Genomic DNA, 20,106 nt, shown 5'->3' with positions numbered 1-20,106 from the left:
CACTGAGAGTGGGTATAGCCCATATCTAAATATCCCCAAAAAGCAGAGCAGTTCCTCACTCTGGCCAGACAAGAGATCTAGGCAGATAAAAGGGGTGGCTGGAAAGATCTGGGTGCTTTAAAGTGGCACCTGTTTGGTAAGAAACAAAAGCAGCTTTTAAAGGTCTCTCCCACTTTCACCCCTTTCCCCCATAAAAACCTGCAGAACAGTTTTTGCTTTGCTGTTAATGAAACTTCACTGGTAAAAAGTCCGCTGAGACAAAGTTGCTTTATTCACGTTCCCCAGAAACATCCCATGCTCAACATGGGACCTCATATCCAAACTCCGAGCTGACAGTCAATCTATTTTGCTTCCGAGTGCTATTCAGTGCCCCCTCAGCAACAGAAGAAAAACCAAACACTTACGTTTCATGCCATAATTAAGGTATTGCCAACTCTGTTGCTTCCTGAATTGCCGCAGGAGAAACCAGCTCCAGTAACCCTGACGTGACAGCAGCAGGGTCTACCACTGGAGAGAACAAGCAATCCTCATGCCAATGGAGGACCATGACATGTAGCTTTTATGAATCAGTGATGGCTTGCCTTTTAACAAGTCCAGATTAAACTCCCTTTTAAGTAAGTTTTGTAAATGATGTTCAGATTACAGCCAGGCTGAAGCAAAAGATTGAAGTTACTTACATTAATTATACAAAATCACTTTTTAGTACAGTAATTCTGCACTATTAGAAGAAAGAATACAATAAGAATTTGATAGCAATAAGGAGACTATAAATCAAGAGTACAGAGAATTGAAACTCATCTCACAATGACTTAATTAACTCAGTGGTATTCTTCTAATGCAAAAATGTTACTGAATTCTAACTAACATCCTAAACAGAGGGGAAATGGAACAAAACCATATCTGCAAGCTCTGGAGCAATGCATAAACATCCCATTACCACACCAACGAACTTGCAAGTTCATTCTTCCCCTGTGCATCCTCACACAAACGTCGCCTGAAGTGAAAACAGACGTTTCAAACAGATTTCCACTTTAACGTGGGCACAGTTCACTATCCAGGCAATTACAGAAAGCCCAAAGAAGCCTTTTTCCAGCTGTGAATGAACAGCATTACTCCTGATACTTAAGCAACCACTGTGCTGATGGGTTGGAAATGAACAAACTAAACACTGGCGTTGCCTGCCGTCCCTAGAAGTAGATGCCAGCAAGTAAGCAAAAAATTGGGCGTCTTCCCAGTCCTGCGCTACATACGTCCACAGCATCCACCGGGGGATCACCCGCAGCTCAGCCGCAGGTGCCAGCGCAGCTCTGTAAGGGCTGCCTCGGCTCACCTCAGAAAGGACCTCATGGTCAATTCACCCACCGATTGCTGGCAACAACATGGTGTTGCGAGGCCAAGTAGGATACACAGCAGAGGCTCTAACCTATGAGTTGGTGCTTTCTTGCATCTGTCCTGTGGGTAGCAAAGGTCCAAAAAGGTTTTATCCAAAATGTCTAAAGTTGACCTGAACTCACACCTCGAGTCCAGACAGCACAGATGGCAAGGAGAGCTGAGACTCAGCGTAGCTATTCCCACTATGTTGAGCGACTCCTTAGAGGCTATCAGTATAAAATTATGAAATCTCTGATTCACCTCAGCCATTCACTTATGGTATAATTACAATCACTCAACAGAGTTCTGGGGTTTTTTTTAATTCCCAACTGCACTGATGTTTACACCCAAACCCACTCCTGCCTGCCTCACTAGGCACAGAGAGAATTAGAATTTCTCTCATTACGTTTTCCCATTTTCCCCCGCACTCTCAGCCTGATAGCTTCTCAATTCTGTCAATTCCTGATCAAAGCATAGAACAGCTCAGTTATATTCTCCCTGCGCCATTAATAAAATACAGAAAGAGTAATGTTGCGCAACAAAAATGTGCCAGGGCACGTGTAACTAAGATGCGCACACAAAAATCTAGTGTGAATACGCTAAAGCACAGCTACTGCAACATATACTACAGACTGCTCAGTATATATACAAGGCAGTCCTAAAGGTTAATTGCAATGGCGTTACTACTGTAAAACAGCTTTTTAAAACAACTGCAAGCGTTACTGCGTAGCTGAACACCCGGTGGGGCTACCAGCACACGTGCGGCAGGGCAGGTTTGGGTCGGGCCGGCCCCGTCCCACGGAGCGTGCCAGACCACCCTTGGCCAGGCAACGCGTCCCCCGGCACACTGCCGCTGGTCCTGACCACGCAGTCCTCCTCCCAGCACGCTCCTGCTGCCGGAGCATCGCTTACGGGTAGGGAGCCAAAATGCTCCTGGGAGCGGGGCCAGGTTTGTGTCATTAAAAACAAAAAATCCCAACAAATAACATACTTTCGGGTTTGAGCGTGAGATGCCCTTAATATTTCCAGTAATTCACATTGGGACTGTAACTACTGTTCTGGCGCTTTCCAAAAGCGAGAACAAAGAGACTCGTTTCTTTCTACCACCAAGCTTCTTGCTGTAACAGGCGTGAGGAAGGAGAAACAGCAGCTTTGACACCGCGATGATCCCGGTCCCTGGCAGACCACACGTGGGGCCTCTGGCTGAAGAGCCTGCAGACCCACCGACCGCCCAGCACCAACAGCGCTGAGGACTGCCTGTCTTTAGCTTACTCCAGCAGACTCGTTAGTCTTCAGTTATTCGTTACTCTCTCTTCTTCAATAACGAGCAAATGAGACTTTCCAAACCGCGTGAGCTCACCTCCCCCCACCTCCATTTCTTCAGGAGTAAGGGGACAACGTGTTCGCGTGACAGAGGGGACAAGATGACAAGTAGTGCAACGTCTTTCCTACACTGTCCATCAAATTTAGCTCACTCAGTTCGGGAAAGTGTTGTTTCTCCAAACGAGAGGGGGCAACCAGGGAAGTGCAAGGCCTGTTTTCATACAGTTAGATCACAGCCCCGCAGCGGAGGCCTGATCTTTCCCAGTTTTTCCCAAACACAATCGCAACTTTCTTAAAAAAAAGGCATCTGAGTTAAACACGCCACAGAGCAATCTATATATGATTTATTTATTTAGCTTAAGAGCCTTGCTTCAAAGAAAGATTTGAGAGAAACAACATGATATATCATGGCACACACCCATGAAAACCCATATTTTAAAGTTGGGCCAAAGGGAGTGCCTGGACCTGGACCTAAGGAATTGTCCAGATTAACCCAGCTACAGGATTTCCGCCTGTTTAGAGAGAGTGAAGTCCTGTTGACTCAACCTGATGTCAGTATTTATTTTCAAAATGTTTGTTGCTAAAGGTTATTCAACTGCAGGAGTAAGTACAAAATATGCTGTCACACATGCAAAATCTAACTTAGTACATAAAGTTTTTATTATACAAAAATTCATATTTTTTTATATAGCTTCTGTTTCGGAAATCAACATCCTTATCTTCAAAAGAGCCAATATAAAAGTTTTACAGGAAGAAAAATAAAAAAGTGTGCACCATAACATGTAATTAAAACAATTAAAACTAAGAAGTCTGTTTACAGGAGTTCCCTTGAAGGGTAACTAAATCTGGAAAAAAGAATGGCATTAATTCATACCCATTTGTGAACTTAATTTGCTAGAAAAGAGTAAATAATTTTAGTACATCAAACCGCTATTTGGAAGTTTGCCTGGGCTGTATAGAGGGGGGATGTGAGAAATTTGCCCTATTTTTACAGTTGAAAGCTTCATTGACTCACACAAGATACTTTAGCCTAATATCCTTTGGCATTGCAGTGACCTACATGTAATTATTGCATGCTTTTTCCAAAATATTTGTACACAACCAGAAATTATAACCTCAGTTACCAACCAGTTCTTAGTTTATACCAGCAACACAAAGATGGACTTCAATTAGTGGTAACCTAGCTGTCTGATGTTTTTAGCAATCTTTTTGGACAAATGTTTGGTCTTGGTTTGGTGTAATTTTCTGGTTTCCATTTTTCTTAGACAAACATATTTATCCTGTTAAATAAATGATGTTTTAAAAAACTTTCAGCTGTCCCTTCTCCCAGCCCGCAATCACTGCCCCCCTCACACACGGGGTGATCTTGTGTTTGTAGGTGTGCATGCATTCTACGAACAAAGATGTGGGGAAAAGGGAGAGGGGAAAAAATATCAAATGGTCTTGCAATGCCCCAAGGCGTCACCCAGAAAATGTCCTTCCTGCTCCTGCCTTTACCTACCCTTCCCAGCATGGAAAGTGGGAGCACTTACATGATCACAGAGATCTACTGAAGTTTCTCCTGGCTTATGGTCGGGCTCTGTGGTGAGAGGCAGATGGGTGGTACTTAAGAGGACAGAGAGGCACATGATGAAGAAGGAAACGCTTGGACATGCACTGACCAGGTAGCTCCTCTCCTGTCAGCCTCCTCCTGCCCAAGCTCATGAACAACGCTACTCTCGACTCAAGAACTTCAGAGCTTTTTGGCAGCTACCGCTTGAAGGGTCATTTTTTCTCCAAACACAACACATCTGTGGTGTCTTGCTCACCACACCAGTAGCTGAAGTAGCTACTGACTCAGTAACACAGCTAGCTGGTACTTTTCGTAGTCACCAGCTGGTTGACTACGTTACTAAAACTTCAGTGGTACCAGTTTTTACAGAACCACATGCCGTTCACTATCAACAGGTCACATCTAACATTTCTCACCCTAAAACTTAGCTCGAAGTGGGCTGTTTCCACCTGCAGAACTGTAATAAAGGATCATAGCACTGAACTCCCAAGGAGCATATATCTGTTTAATTACAAGTAATTTCTTAACCTCTACTGCCAGATGTGTTTGGTTACACAACCGTATTAGCCCAGACCCCGCCACTGTGGAGGTTGCTCAGTGCAGGATAGCCTCTGAAACATAACCTAAAGGTTCACAGTTATTTCTTTTCTAAGTCTTTTACTACTAAATTATGAGTCAGTTACTCAACCTGCCTATGTGCTTTAAAAAAAAAAACAAACTACCCACAAAAATCTTTTAATTTAGGCTTTTTTTCCTAAATCAGAGAAGATTATCCAGAGTCAAATAATACCCCCAAACCTACAATGATTTCAATAAGCCTAACATTCCAGTTCTACCTCCCAGATTGAGATATTGATGCTCCCATCAAATGACTATCCCATTTGCCTACACATGTTTTTAGTTTTGTGCTAGTACAGAAGACCCGTTATTTCTCACTGTTCTCTCTCTTCTGGGGAGCAGCTGTGGCACGCTCCTGCAGCCATCAGCTTTAAAAGCAGTATTCAGTGCCTGATTGGCAGCAGAGCTAGAGGTGGCATACTGCTTCCTGCTGTGGTGAAATCAGTACCATTACCCAACAGATCTCAGAAAATATATTTTTAAAAAAATTATTCCTCATATGTGCACTTTTTTGAGTAAGATAGAGAAAATGCTTCACCATCACGAGAAAAAAAAATCTACCACAAAAAGGAAAGGTTTATTACAGTTATTTTTCATTGCTTTACTGCTTTTACTTTTCTTTGCTGAGCCAAGAAAGAGCATGAGACAAATGCAGAGCACTGCATAAGCAATGTTGCAAACCGCTTGTTAAAAAAAGTGGTGGCAACTGCATGAAAAAAATAAGGAAAAGGATCAGAAGCATCTTAACAAGAGATGTATGTCTCAAGCTCCAGCTACGTGAATGAAATTTTGCATATGAGAAAAGACAGCATCCATTTTTTCAGCTGCAGATATAATTCAAGCTTTATGACCTGAAAGCTCCTTTAGTCACTCTTTCATTCACACATGCATCCTCTTCCTATAGGGAATGATATACGGGGAAAAAGTTTTAATTTAGTAAAACTTGAACAGAGCTAGCATTTTTTTATGCCCAAGGCTTGGCAATGTGACATGAGACTCTTCTGCGTTTAACATAACTGGATCTTTAAATTCCTCTTGCATAACCACTACTAGGTTTTATCATTGCAGAGTTGTATTTTAAAATTATTAAAAAATAAGACTGAGTTGTTCCATGAGGAACAATACTAATGACACTTCATTTCTTATGAAGTCGTATCAGACACCCCTGCTTCTCAGTGACCCCCCCCCCCCCCCCCCCCCATTTCACACAGTCAGCAAACAAAATATCCACTCCTTTCTGAAATCCCCCAAGACTACATTAACCTGGGTCCCTCTCAAGTCCCCTAGATACAAGCTGACCAAAGGCAACATTTCCTCCACGTCATCCGTGTGCTGTGATGCCCTGTGTGATCAGAGCTGCAGCACTGCCGGCTGGAACTGATATTTGCCTATTTACCCACAAATGCTTGAGAGGCACAAGGAGTATTACTTTTCACTAACACCTCATATATCCCATGTAATCAGAATGGATCTTTCCAATCTCCAGTTTTAATCCTTGTTTATAATCTGCAAGCAGAGAACCTGAAATTAAGCATCATTATGTTTAACCCTGGTTTGTATTTAACATTGTATTTACATTTTTCTTATAACACAGCTCATTTTCACTAACTGCCAGCCATTAAAACGTGCTGTTGCAGTTCTCTAACTAAGCTCATCACTTATTTTGTTAACCAATAGTTTATATTGTATCATCTATGGACATTTATCTAAGCAAGAGAATGTCCTAAAACAATTTACTCAAATTCCCAAACCTTACATTTTTTTAATGGGATGAAGTTGGAAAGATGTATAACATCTCTTAAGTTACTCATTTTTTACTCATGATGTTTAGCAGACTCCATTGAAGGGAACTAGAACTGGATTAAACACAACTGACATCCTACAAAGAGGATGACCATACAGATTATTTTGTTATGCAATGACACTCCACGTTTAAAATTGAGGTATTAAAAATAAAGTTTTCTTCCTTCATGAAGAAATTGAACCTACTCTTTTTTCTTACTTTTGTCCATCAACACTTTAAAACTAGAGGGTTTTTTTCAGTTCTGTTCCTCTATTTCTTCATTAAAGAGAGGAAAATAATTCATTCGAGAGGAAAAGAACACTTTCCTATCCTTCCCTCACCGTCATCCAGTCTTTCTCACCTGCCTCCAATCAGTCAATAAACTGAAATGAACAGTATACCTGCATCTACAGAGGAAGCCACTATTGTCCAACATGCTTTACCTCCTCATCTTGTACCCTAAAAGGTTTTACCACTATAACGGATTGTCTTTGATGAAAAACTTCAGCAGCAAGCATATCTACGCAATATAACTATTTATTTCATCTTAGGCTTTCAAAAGGCTTGTCAAAATTTGCCATTTTAAAATTAGGTAGATTAATTATTTTAAAAAATTATAAAGTAAAATATAGGAGAAAAAAAATCTACTTTTATTCTGGCTTTGCAGCCATCTTCTTACATACCTTAAAAGATTGTTTACTTTTATGTTTACGTGCTGTTAAACCACTAGCTTCTAAATTCCATCAAAAACTGATGCACAGATCATTTAGGGTTCTTAAGGCTTTACAGAGCGGTCTTTAGGGTGGCTTGGTTAATTTTAGTAAAACAAAGCTAAAAGGCAAAGAATCCCTGAAACTGGGGAGTATTTGGAAAGGTAAATGCAGGTTCATCGGCAACTTCAGTTTGTCTCAGAAAGGCAGCTATGCTGCTGTCCAGTTGGCAAGTGCCAGGAGGCAGAACTGTTCTTTCTTTTGTCTCCCCAGAATCAGATTAGCACTGCCGTGGCAAAAGAGCCTCTCTGCTTAGCCCGTGCCCCTGATGAGGTCCTCCTAAATTCCCAACCGGATGACTCAATCTTTTCCTAGGGCATTATTTGGTTATCTGTCTGTCTTGTACGTAGAAGAAATACAGTAAAACCAATGAAGAAGCACTGTGTCTTTCAAGAAAGCAGCCAACTCTTTATGGCAATGTAAAGCAATACAGAAGATGCGAGGGTGTACATTAGGGTCTACTGCTTGTAGCTGAACTGTCCACCCAAACACTTTCATCAGTCAGAGCCGACGCAGGAGTTACTTACAAACTAATAGAGCAGTGATACAGAGCATCATCACGGTTTTGGGTACTCAAGCACACAACTGTTCTAAGCCAATAGTCAGTAAGAGCAACCCATCTTTTCATCCCCATGCAAGTCATCACAGTTTACAAAGTAAAGGTTTTTGAACCCAGCTTTAGTCTTTAAACATGCTCAAGGACTGATACAGAACAAGATGATCGTTGCTCAGAGAGCGGAGTGGGACAGAGAAGAAAAACTGTTTGCAGTGTCACTGCGGTTATCGCTCTGGACAATGCAAGAGCTTGGTCTGTGCTATCTTCACTGCCAAGAACCCAGAGAGCTACTCAACCAGCTTTCCATGGGACAGTTCTCCCCGTGAAGTCCCATTACAAGGAGCTGTGCCTAGTTACATGCTCCTAGAATGTTAATTTGTTTTTCTGTGCAGCTTCATGAAAAACAGCACAATAAAGCGGCACCATGTCCTTAAAGAAAACAGGCAGCTGTTTGGTGTCTTTGTGGCACCTAGAATATGCAGTGTAACAAGCACAGATCCTCCTCCAACTCTAAGCTAATTAACTTGACTTCTGAATTAGTAAGTCATTACCTTGGATAACAAAATCCGAAAGATCTTAGGCATTACTGCTTCATTTGCAACATGCACGTATCTGAAAAAGACTTGCTTCATTTTTACACTTCATTCTTACAAACCGTTTTAAAAAGGTCTGAAGCCTGTTTGAAGACACTCTCTGGGCCAGTGCTGCCCTACTCACAGACAAAGCCTACAAGTGTTTCTACTTATCTTGAAACTTTCTTTCTGCCTTCAAAATGAAATAGTCCACTGCTGGTTTGAATGCAAACGGATGACCCAAAGCTTCGTTCCATACTCACATGCTTACTAGCAGGTTGACTCTGAGGTAAAGATCCGGGGGCCAGCACTGGAGAGCTTGCGGGGCTACAAAGTTCTGGGAAGGGATTTGGGATGGCTGGCAAAGACGATGTTCTGAATTGCTGTTCTTCTTCTTGCAGACGCCTATAAACACAAAAGCACTAAGCATTAAAAGGAGCAAACTGGCATCACTAGACCTAGATCTCCTGCCTCACCATTTACAGTAATGATACTAAAGAAACGGAATCAAAACCACTCTTTTTCTAAGCAATTGCTATATAGTTACCGTAACTGCAAGCACAAAGTAGGTAACCGCATGTGAAAAATGACCAGTTAGGCACCTATGCTTGTTTTGTTGCTTGTAACTTGATTACTTGGGTGAGTAACTGAGGTAACTGGGCACATAAAATAAACAGAAATACCCGTCTGTACTTGCTGTTGTAAGCACTAGCTTACAAGCTTAAGGTCTGTGTGCTAGAAAGTCAGTTAAGCTCTTCCAAACCAACATGAAAGAGGAGAATACAACTGCAGTCACTTGGAGCCAAATTCCACGTGGATCTGCAAATGAAGGTGTACCCCTGTAAAGTCTCCAAGCTGAGACTGAAACCAATATTGTCGCCTCATTATAATACCAGATCCCATCTCCAAGCAACTCGTTATTTCCCGGAGAAATGGAAATGCAAAGACTCAGCTAGAGCAATAAACTGCAATTACGCCCTCCCACCTTACGCTAGTTGTACGGTTGCTGTTCAGACAAGTTTGCACCTCCTGAGATACGCCTTATGAGCCTACGTAGGACCAACAGAGTTTCAAGTTCCAGTTTATAATACACCTGTACTGCCCACACCAACAAAAGGAAAACTAAAGCCTACCAGTTGCCACAGAAAAGCTTGAAAAGATGTAAGACCTATTCATGACCACACAGATTGCGTTAGGTTTCCCTACTGCTAGGGCACCACCACTGAAGATGTACTATGTGACTCGGCAGCAGGCTGGTCTGCAACGCCTTTGCAGAAGGCACCATCTAGTGGCAATCCTGGAAGTTTCCAGAGACAATCGACTAACTCCTGGATTTGAAATGCAAATCATTAAAAACTCAAACTTGCTCTCGTTTTTTCCCATGCCTTCTTAACAGAGCTGCCTGGAAGACAGCTGCCGGGTTTGCCTCTGGCAGCGTGTCCCACTCTAGGCATGCTCGCTGTCTCTGCCTGTACCAGAACTCAGGGGCTGATAAAATAACTACTGGAAAATCTGCTCCGCAGGTAACTCTATCCTGCAATTTAGCTGCCTTGGTGTTCCACGAATGAGCCTTACAGATTTGGGGTTTTGCTATAAATAGCAGGTTCCAACCATAACTATGAGCCATGCAAACGACTACTTGACCTGCTTGATTTTTTTTTCTTGTGCTACCCATGTGTGTACTTCACTACAGCGTAGGGTAAAGGATGGTGTAAGATTTCTTCAGCCCAGTATTGGCAGCTGTGTAATAGTGCTCTGTATTGTATGTTTTTGACTGACCTCCATTATGAGAAGTGGAACTACAGACTTGACACAATTAGAAAGGTGTGGTTTTCTTAAAACGAGAGTTCACTATGTTGCGCTCTGCTCTGCCTATACTACCGCAGTGCATCATTTACTTCATGACTGATACACACATAAAACTGTGCTCTTAAAGCGTATTACCACAGTCAGCCATTCTGTTCTGGCTGCAAAAAAGATGCAGCTATCCCCATCTATGGGAAAGGGGTCTAGATAACCCTGAATAGAAGTTTCACCATTATTTTCTTTAATGATAAAAACACAATGTTCTTGTGTGTATGGAAGTACAGAGTTCAGAAAGGCAGAGTGTTCTCAAAAAGAGTTGCTAAGTTTTGAAATGCCAAAAATAGTTTAAATGAAGTGTTTTGATTGAGATATTTACAAAACATCGACAGTTATAGTACTCTAGAGAGTGCATTTTCTAGTACAGCCCTATTCAAGGTTAAATATGAAATACTTGTAAAAATGATTGCATCAGTAGCTGACTTGGTTGTATTGCAGACTGCATACTACTCACTCATATAGAAAATCTGCCTGTCTTAAGAATACCATTCCTATAGGAAATATATCAGTGTAAAGAATTAGGAGCAACCCTTTCCACATCTGGGATTTTTCTTTTATTATTATCACTTCTCATTTCTTTTGGAGAAGACATTGTTAACAATAGGAAAGGAAAATTCCAAATCTCTCTGTTTCAGGCAATTTACCTACTCATGCTGACAGGAGCTCCTTTCCTCCTGCTGCCTAAAAAGATTTTAAGAACCTCAGCATCACCTATACACGCTCCCATCAACCATCAAGAGTATTCCACTTGAAGCTTGAATTCAAGCCCCCATCCTGACAACAGGGAGACAACTTAAACACTCTTTTTTTGTAATGACTCACAGAATGCACTCAACTGAAAGAGCTGCAAGTGCTATAGGAAGAACAGTTAAGTAACTATGATGTGCTCCTTTTTGTTTGTTTGTCTTGGACTGTTCAGGAGATGTCCACAAAAGGAAATATTTTTTGATATATCAAAACTAGCTGGATGCACCCTCATCTACCTACATGATCTCTTCCCGTTTTATAAAACTGAGAAGCTGTCAGTAGGCACCACACCTGAGAGAACAGTTTTTAACAGTCTGGAAATACATCCAAATAGGGACATCATTTCTGCAAACTGGTACCAATAAGACGCTTCTACACGTCTGTTACTACAGGTACAGGAAACATTGATAAAAAAGGGCAAAAATGTGACATTGTTGCATTTTACAAAATACATGGAAAATTTACGTCCTTCACCTACCTAGTACATCTTTTTTCCTATGCAAAAGTCCAGTCTAACACTACTAGGCTCCTACCGAAGTTGATCTCCTATTTTAAAATGTAATTCTTTTGAAGCTAGTTCAAGACAACTTTAACAAAAAGCAGGCAAATCCCTTGTTCCTACCTGACTGCCATAATGCGCACTGGCTGAGACCGCTGCACCTTCTGCCTTGGAGACATGGGCTGCAGCACGCCAGATCCTGAGGATGGCAACTGACTGCGGTTGAGCTGACCGTTTTGAAGGAGCGGAGTGGTTTCCGACTGCATACTGCATGTAGAGTATAAACTTTCAAACGAGGAATTCATGTCATTTACCAAAGCTTCCAGGTCCACATCGTCATCTGAAAGACAAAATAAAGGCAGCATAACGCATCTGGAAGTCCCAGATAAAAGAAGTCTGGAAAGACCGAAGACTAAGTTTCAGTAAAGTTATCACATAATTTTATAGTTATATTTTTACAGTGCAAATTTTTATTGCAGAAAACATTTATTTATTCCAGAGCAGAAAAACACAGCTAGTAACAGCCAGCGATGGACATTTATTTTGTCTTCCTTGGTGAAAAGCTACTGACAGAGAATTAAATATTTCTACTACAGTATTTACTATATATATATAAAAATAAAATTTGGTGGGATTTTTAATAAGGCCAATGCTAATGTGAAACACTACTTCACTTACTGATAAACTGACATACATTTCAAAAGTGTATCTTACAAATACCTCAGTTCAGCTTGTCAATGTATCAAGTTCAGATTGGCAAGAACAGTGTAATAAACACTTTACAAGATCCAATAATTTAGAAGAAAAAAACCGAGACAGTGTTGCAGAAATCAATAGGTGGAAGACACAATCCTCTGCTGTACACGTCGGAAAGCGATCATTAGAGTTTGTTAAAAATCCCATCTGTATTTCTGCGTATTTTTGTGATACGGTATTTTGAAGGGCAACGCAAGCTTTCAACTGTCACTCCAAGGACTTTACAAAAAATATCTGTATCCTTGCTTTTGCAATGTGATAGAGAGACCCCTGCCTTAAAGAGCTCAAAGTAAATCAACCAGGGATGTGGTGTGGGTGGTTGGAGGAACATCAGTCCCTAAAAAGTGCATGAACCTTTCTATATACGCCAGCTTACCTCACAGTAAATAAGTAACTTGTGCTCATTCGTGCCTCCTTAACGATCATAATTACTCTGCAAGACAACAAAACTCTGCAAGCCCTCTGCACTAACCACTCTCTGAACTCCTATTTCAGAGTATTGTAATTACCCCTTAGCCACAAGTTACGTCACTCCCTATCAGGAGTTCACCAGGCTGACGAACACACACATCGGTATCTGCTTCTGGTTACTGCACAGCCACTGCCTGAACAGCTACTTCAGACCAAACGCAACTTTGTGCATCCGAAAATGTGCCCTTACTTTCCAGCTGTATCAATTGGCCTGGTAAAAATATACCATTGCTGCCTGCAAACCTTGTATCTCGCAAAACTCTTCATGACACAGATGGAAAACAGAGCCAAGCAATGGAGCTAGAGAACATTTATACAGCACTATGCAACTAAAATATGCTTTTCACCCCAAATATTTTCTGATACCCGTTCTTTTGCCATGTCTTCTAGATAAATGAACCACCAGGAGCAGCTATTCAGTTTGCAACCAATTACAGTACTTTCTTTGAGATCACAGAATGATAGGGGTTGGGATGGTCCTCTGGAGATCATCTAGTCCAAACCCCCTGCCACAGCAGGTTCACCTAGAGCAGGTTGCACAGGAATGCGTCCAGGAGAGTCTTGAATAACTCCAGAGAAGGAGACTCCACAACCTCTCTGGGCAGCTTGTTCCAGTGCTCTGCCACCCTCAAAGGAAAGAAGTTCCTCCTCATGTTTAGATGGAACTTCCTATGACCATGTTTGTGCCCGTTTCCTCTTGTCCTGTCACTGGGCACCACAGAAAGAAGGCTGGCCCCATCCTCCTGGCACCCATCCCTTAAGCATTTACAAGCATTGATACGATACCCCCTCAGTCTTCTCTTCTCCAGCCTAAAAAGACCCAAGTCCCTCAGCCTTTCCTCACAAGAAAGATGTTCCAGTCCCCTAATCATCTTTGTAGCCCTTTGCTGTACCTTCTCCAGTAGTTCCCTGTCCTTCTTGAACCGGGGAGCCCGGAACTGGACACAGTACTCCAGATGCGGCCTCAGCAGGGCAGAGTAGAGGGGGAGGATAACCTCCCTCGACCTGCTAGCCACACTCTTCTTGATGCACCCCAGGATGCCACTGGCCTTCTTGGCCCCAAGGGCACATTGGTGGCTCATGGTCATCCTGTTGTCCACCAGGACCCCCAGGTCCCTTTCCACAGAGCTGCTCTCCAGCAGGTCAGCCCCTCACCTGTACTGATGCATGGGGTTATTCCGCCCCAGGTGCAGCACCCTACGCTTGACTTTGTTGAATTTTGTGATAAACAAGATACCATAAATGATTTTGTACCAATATCACCTTTCTTGAGATATAACCTGAAATAGCACCACTCAATTTCTGTCCAACAACAACATGCCTCAATAACCATAACGGGATCTGAACATGGCATTTACCCAGCAATTGTTTTGGATGCTGACGACCCCAGTTCTCGGTGTTGGATGAACCAAAGATCTGCTCAGAATTAAATAGGTGCTGATCATGTACCTATGTCTGAGCTCTATTTAATGACTTGAAATACTACCTTCCTCACAGAAAGTTGGCAGGCCCTTTACTAAAGTAAAAGCCACTTAGCCTTCACTGAAAACGTACACACAGAATTTCTAGGTTGGAACATATGTTAAAAACAAACAAAAAAAACCCTATCAACCCACAAACATGTTTCTTCCTTTCATTTCTTTATGGTTATTTCCCTCGGTCTCTGTACTTAACAGCTGCCACCCTGCTACTACCCTACTACTAAGACTCACCTTCACTAGGCTACACCATCTTGTCTATCTGTCAGATAGTTCATGCATTTTTGGTAATCTAGATTTTGCTTTGCTTGGACAAAGTCTACAATAATTTTCCTGCTATTTTTAGGGATCTTGAGACAGACTTGCAATTTGAATTTCATTCCATCTTCCAGATTCTTATCCTGTTTGGAGAGGACATATTGAAAACACTTCTTGAGCAATCACAAGGGAACCACAGGAGTAGGAGTATAAAGAGGCAGAGGCTGAATTACAAGGCTTTTGAATTTTATCATTCATCTAAAGTACCAGAAGACTGAGCTGTAGGGTGTCAGATGGCTGTCAAGTAAAAGCTTAGGGGTTGGATGAAGGAGACATAAAAGACAGACCCTGGCCACAGAGTCAGGGAGTAAATTACAGCAACTAACAGCAATTGTTTAGCAGGGTGAGAAGCAGAAAGGGAAGAAAGTCAAGGCGTACATTCTGTGGAAGTCCGTATGGCTTGGTCCCCAAGGGTGCTAATTTACTAACAACTTAGACAAAGCTATTAGCGTGCAAGATCATTAAGTTTTCAGATGAGGGTGGAATGATTAAGAGTCAGCTCAAGCTATTCCTGAATAATCAAATAGGCACAAAGGTGTAATACTAAGTCTAATATGCATAAAATGAGGCACTTCATGCAAAATGCTAAGCAAACCAAGTACACAGTTTAAAGCATTGAATTACCATTAGCAGGCTTTTAAGCATATCAATTACACACCTAAATTCAATTTCCAACAGGACAGGCACTGACAAGGTGCATATAGAGTTTTCCTAATAATATGTTGCACTGAAGTCCAGAATCTGGTTTCACTCCTCTGTCAGCTCCTTTTCTCTGCGGGTGCAGCACTGCTAATAATAGCCCTCAGTCTTGCTATAAAACTTTTGCAGGAGCGCAGATCCTTAAGCTTTTTGAAGACAAAGCCTGCAATCTTGAATTTCATACAGTTTCATCTCTATACAATAGCATTTACTACTAAATACCATTATGTTTTGGAGAGATTTCAGCCTGTTGCAATAGGAAACCTCACTGCTGTAGCCTACCTAGGAAGTGCCAGCAGATGTCTCAGCCTGCCAAGTAATCCAGTATGTCACATGTGATGGCTCTCTACAGAGCTTAACTAAATAAAAAACAAATAAATCATCCATGGGATCTCTAAGCCACTTTAACCATTTGCAGGTTATTTCATTCTATTCAAAATGAAATTTCATATACAGTGAAATCCTTCAAAGTATCTTCCTCCACCAATCAGCGAGATCCAGTCTCTATCAAGACCATCCTACATGGAGGAAAAAAAAAGCCGACAAACTGATTTTGAGGAAGCTTGCTAGTTAACAGCAAGATTTGCAAATCATTGGGCTTTGAACCACTATGGCATCATGCTGGTCCTCTAGGCATGCACACACGAATTTTGTGACTGACCTGGAAGAATCACCTTTGTAGGTTATAGCAGGCAGAGTTGCAGGTAGCTGAGAAGCCTCCAGCTCTCCAGCTATCTTGCAGACATATGCTTCTGAGGATACTAAAGGCTATTTTCCTTAACGTGCATTCAATTCTACCATAAGGATCAAGGAGTATGAACGTGGACATTTGAGGTCTGTTTTTTCCCTCTCTCAGTTGAACTGCATAGAGGCTAGCTTCATTTCCATGCACAAACATGCAAGCAGCCTTCTGCTTTTGAAAGCCATATTTAAAGGAAAACACTGGCAAAACCTAGCTCGGACATACTTCTGGTGGTGGATGGGGTACTGGCAGTTTTGTAGATTTCTTATGGTATAAGGAAATACTTGGTATGTCTGCAAGCAATATTCTTTCCCAAACTAGAACCAAAGTGCACACACTGACAGCTGTTTAAACTTCATTTTGCTTCTTTGCCCACAATTCGTTAAACTTTGGCTTTGTTCACAAACCAGCATCACTGTATGTTGCAAGTAATATTTTTGGTAAAGTAAATCATGATTTCAATTACAAGAAAAAAATTGAGAGTTCAATTCAAGGAAAGAAGAAAACTTTGTTATAAAACATTACTGAGCTAGTGAGCTAAGCTATCATGTTCCATAAGAACGAAAGCACTTTGAATACCATTTAAACGTTCAAAAACGTTCAAAAGCATACCACAAGAGAGATGATAACCCCTAAATTAGGCCTGAGCAAACGTGAATCTGTGCTTAACCATGTCCCAGTTATCCTTCTGCTTCTAGCCCTTCTCTATCCCCTAGATCCTAATTTATTTACTTATTTTGGTTGTTGTTGGCCTTGATGTGCCAAGCTCAGCCAACAGGACTAAGCAGGATGCCGCTTATTCTGAAGCTGAAATGAGCCCTGCGCAGCTTCATCTGCGCCAGCCTCCCGAAGAAAGCAAGTATTTCCACGGCTATCAAGGGAATCACTGCGCTGCAGAAATTCTGTTTACTGAAATAAAGCTGAACATGGAAGGATCCTGGGCTTTGGACTACCAGGTTGCATTTCATGTCTCTAAATGACAGCCCAGCAAACACCTTCCCTTTTACGTATGGCCTGCAGTTCATAGGGAATATTGTGAAAAACATGACAGAACTTAAATCACAACTCACTTAAGAGGCTTTTAAAAACTGTACACATACATACATAAATAAATAATTTCCTTCTTGCTTGACTGTTTCAGAATTTAATTCTCCAGCATTATCCCTCATACCAGTTCACAGAGAAGGCTGATGCGAGCGCTACTAGGAACTCAGCAGAAGATTTATAAAAGTGCTGTACCACTTTTCTGTCACCATGGAAGTAAGTCTGATACTATATGAAGCCTAACAGCATGTATATAAACAAGTGTTTGATATTACAGTAAGGCAGCTGTTGACTGATCACCTATTCCTATTTGACAGCCTAACTCCAGCGATCAGTTCCCCAAAATGAGTTTCAGCGCAGCATGTTCAAGACGAAGCAAAGAAGCTAAGATATAACTCATGTAAGATTTCACTCAGGTTTAGCTCAGTAGAGGATGATATTGAAGTAGTTAGCAGGCCCTCCTGCACACATTAATTAGCCCTCAGGGAGACAGATGGAAACAGTGAAAGAAAAGGAACGTGGAATTGCACATACCCTAGCATCCCGCACTGATGATCCTGTGAAACACTATGTAGACTATAGGTAATACAGGAAAAATACACTTGCATTTAAATGAACAGAAGGACTTAACCAAAATTTAAAAGGGAAAAAACCCCACATTTAAAATATTATGGTACCCACCTCAACATCCCGTTTCTGATCTCCTAAAACCGCATATAAGTTATTCTGATTCGCATTGGTGATACAAGTATGTTTTGTGAGGTTTTTGATACCATGGAAATCTCATGTTTTATGATCAGAAATAGCCACTCAGGTAAGGATTGCCAGAGTGAGATGTGCATACAAACTCCTTTTACAAGATAACCCCTTTTTAAGAGGATCCTTTTTACACTACATGCACTACAGCACGTCCCTCTAGTGCCACATCCAAATGCTGTTTTGATAGGATTTTTCAGAAATGCCAACCACTAAAACTTTTCGAAAATATACCATTACTGACAACACACAGTTGTAACAACGCACAAAAAAGTCCACTCTACATAACACTCATATTCCCGTTCCCTTCTCCCTCTGAACTTGTAACTACATATGCTACGTTTACAAAAATGTCTCACCTCCTTCCATAACCTGTTTCAACTTCCACTAATGCCACAGGCACCAGTTGCCTATTTGAACTTGCTTTTCTTGTACACTGAAAGAGTTCTCCTACAGCTCCCCTACGGTTGCATGCATTTAGGACTTGGCAGCTACTATAACTCCAAGAGATGCACGCAACAGAAGGTGGATGATACCAAGCAGATTTCTTACAATGTCCTTTAAAAACCCCACGGTGACCTCTACAGCAACGCTGCAGCTGAATGACACCCTCCAGCTCCCAATACAAGCTCCAATTCTATGCAATCTCTCTCCTCCTACATTATTAAAAACTACATACAGACAGTAATTTTGTACAAGACACAAAAAGAAAAGGTGAAAAACATTTGCAAACCCTACGTGTTCACACTGTTCTCCAGGTCTGCTGCTGGACCCAATTATAAAAGTATCAGAAGATTGCCTTTGTTGAATATTAGAAGGTTGGAGGTTTTTTGTTACTTTAAAGTGAAGGCAGAAGACACAAACCCAACTTAGTGTCCTAGAGACATCACCAAGTCCAGAGTGGTCATAGTCCAAATTCAAAATGACGAGCCTGAACCCCAAAACTCCAGAACTTCATGCACCCCATGAGTCCCCTTATGAGACTCTGCTGAAGAGTCCTTTACATTACCTTCTAACATTCATCAGCTTAAGTGTAATCCTCCTCTTTGTACTGTAACTATGGTTGCTGGCCTACAAAATGTCACACCGGTGCACGAGCAGCTTCCAAAATGCTAAATGGACCATGCCGTGGAAAGAAGGGCAAGAAGCAGAGATGCTGGTCAGTAAAAGAGCATGAAATTGGGACAGGCATCTATGCTCTTTGGAACACACTGAAATGTCACACAGAGAAGTCAACAGGGAACTTGTAACTGCTCCAGTATTCTCTACGTAATTTTTAAATTCCGCATGCATTGATTCCCATTTCTGCCAACAAGGCTGGGAAGGCTAACACCAAATGTCTGTATATTAATTACAGGTGCTGGAGAGAATTCACTTTATAAACACCTCTTTACTACCAGAGTCCAACCATGAACCTGTAATGTTCTTAAAATGCACCTTATACATTTCTTGAAATAGAAGACACAAACTAAATTGAACAAAATTAATGTTGCTAGGTAACAGCTATAGGAATAAGCTACATATGAAAGGTATTGGTCAAAAAAAAAAAAATCAAAGCATTAACGAGTAACAGGAGCAACTGCCTACAGGTACCCTACAGCAGGAAGGAATGTAGTTGTACCCTCGGACTAGCCTTTACCACATAAAACAAGTTTCGGGAATTCTGATGGAAAAAAAAAATGGAGGGCTAAAAAATGAGAAATTCAGCTCTTGCCCGGTTCACACACCTAACAACTGGACTTCATAAAGACGATGAAAGCTAGGTATTTGGTGGGGTGGGGATAGATAAGGAGGGTTTGGTTTGTTTAGTTCGAGAGACAAACTACAGTAAAACACATCTCTGATGAAGATTTTTAACTGGTTTTCCCTTTGATGAGGCCGCAGTTATTCACAGACAACATTCAGAAATACCTCCCAAAATGCATATTCAGATTTCTAACACAAGACGTGTAAAGAGTCACGTTGGCCCTTTTATGGAGTGGATGGACATCGGTTGCCTTGACAGATGATTGCTGGCCGTAGATATCACCACCACTGAGCCCTCGCTCGACTCGTAAGGCACAGGTGTTGAAGCACTAATGGCATTGCTATGAGAGAGGGGTTTGAATCTTAAGGAAAACATCTAAAATGTCTAGAATGCTGATTATGCATATACATACCAGCTTTAGTACAATTATAAGTGATAAGG

The 20,106-nt window shown here is 41.5% G+C and overlaps 1 protein-coding gene across 1 annotated transcript in view; it reads right to left on the bottom strand.

Annotated features, from left to right (window-relative positions):
* Nucleotides 1-20,106, bottom strand: part of GRB10 (growth factor receptor bound protein 10) — a 111,902-nt gene that overhangs the window by 47,160 nt on the left and 44,636 nt on the right. The window contains exons 3-4 of the mRNA XM_059836332.1: nucleotides 11,778-11,994; nucleotides 8,809-8,950 (exon numbers count right to left, since the gene is read on the bottom strand). Coding sequence (XP_059692315.1) covers nucleotides 8,809-8,950; nucleotides 11,778-11,994 — 359 coding nt within the window. The remainder of the gene's footprint in view (nucleotides 1-8,808; nucleotides 8,951-11,777; nucleotides 11,995-20,106) is intronic.

The sequence above is a fragment of the Gavia stellata genome, chromosome 3, assembly GCF_030936135.1.
Source record: "Gavia stellata isolate bGavSte3 chromosome 3, bGavSte3.hap2, whole genome shotgun sequence".
Taxonomy (NCBI): Eukaryota; Metazoa; Chordata; class Aves; order Gaviiformes; family Gaviidae; genus Gavia; species Gavia stellata.
Note: the sequence above shows the minus strand (reverse complement) of the source record. Positions and strands in the feature narration are given on the sequence as shown.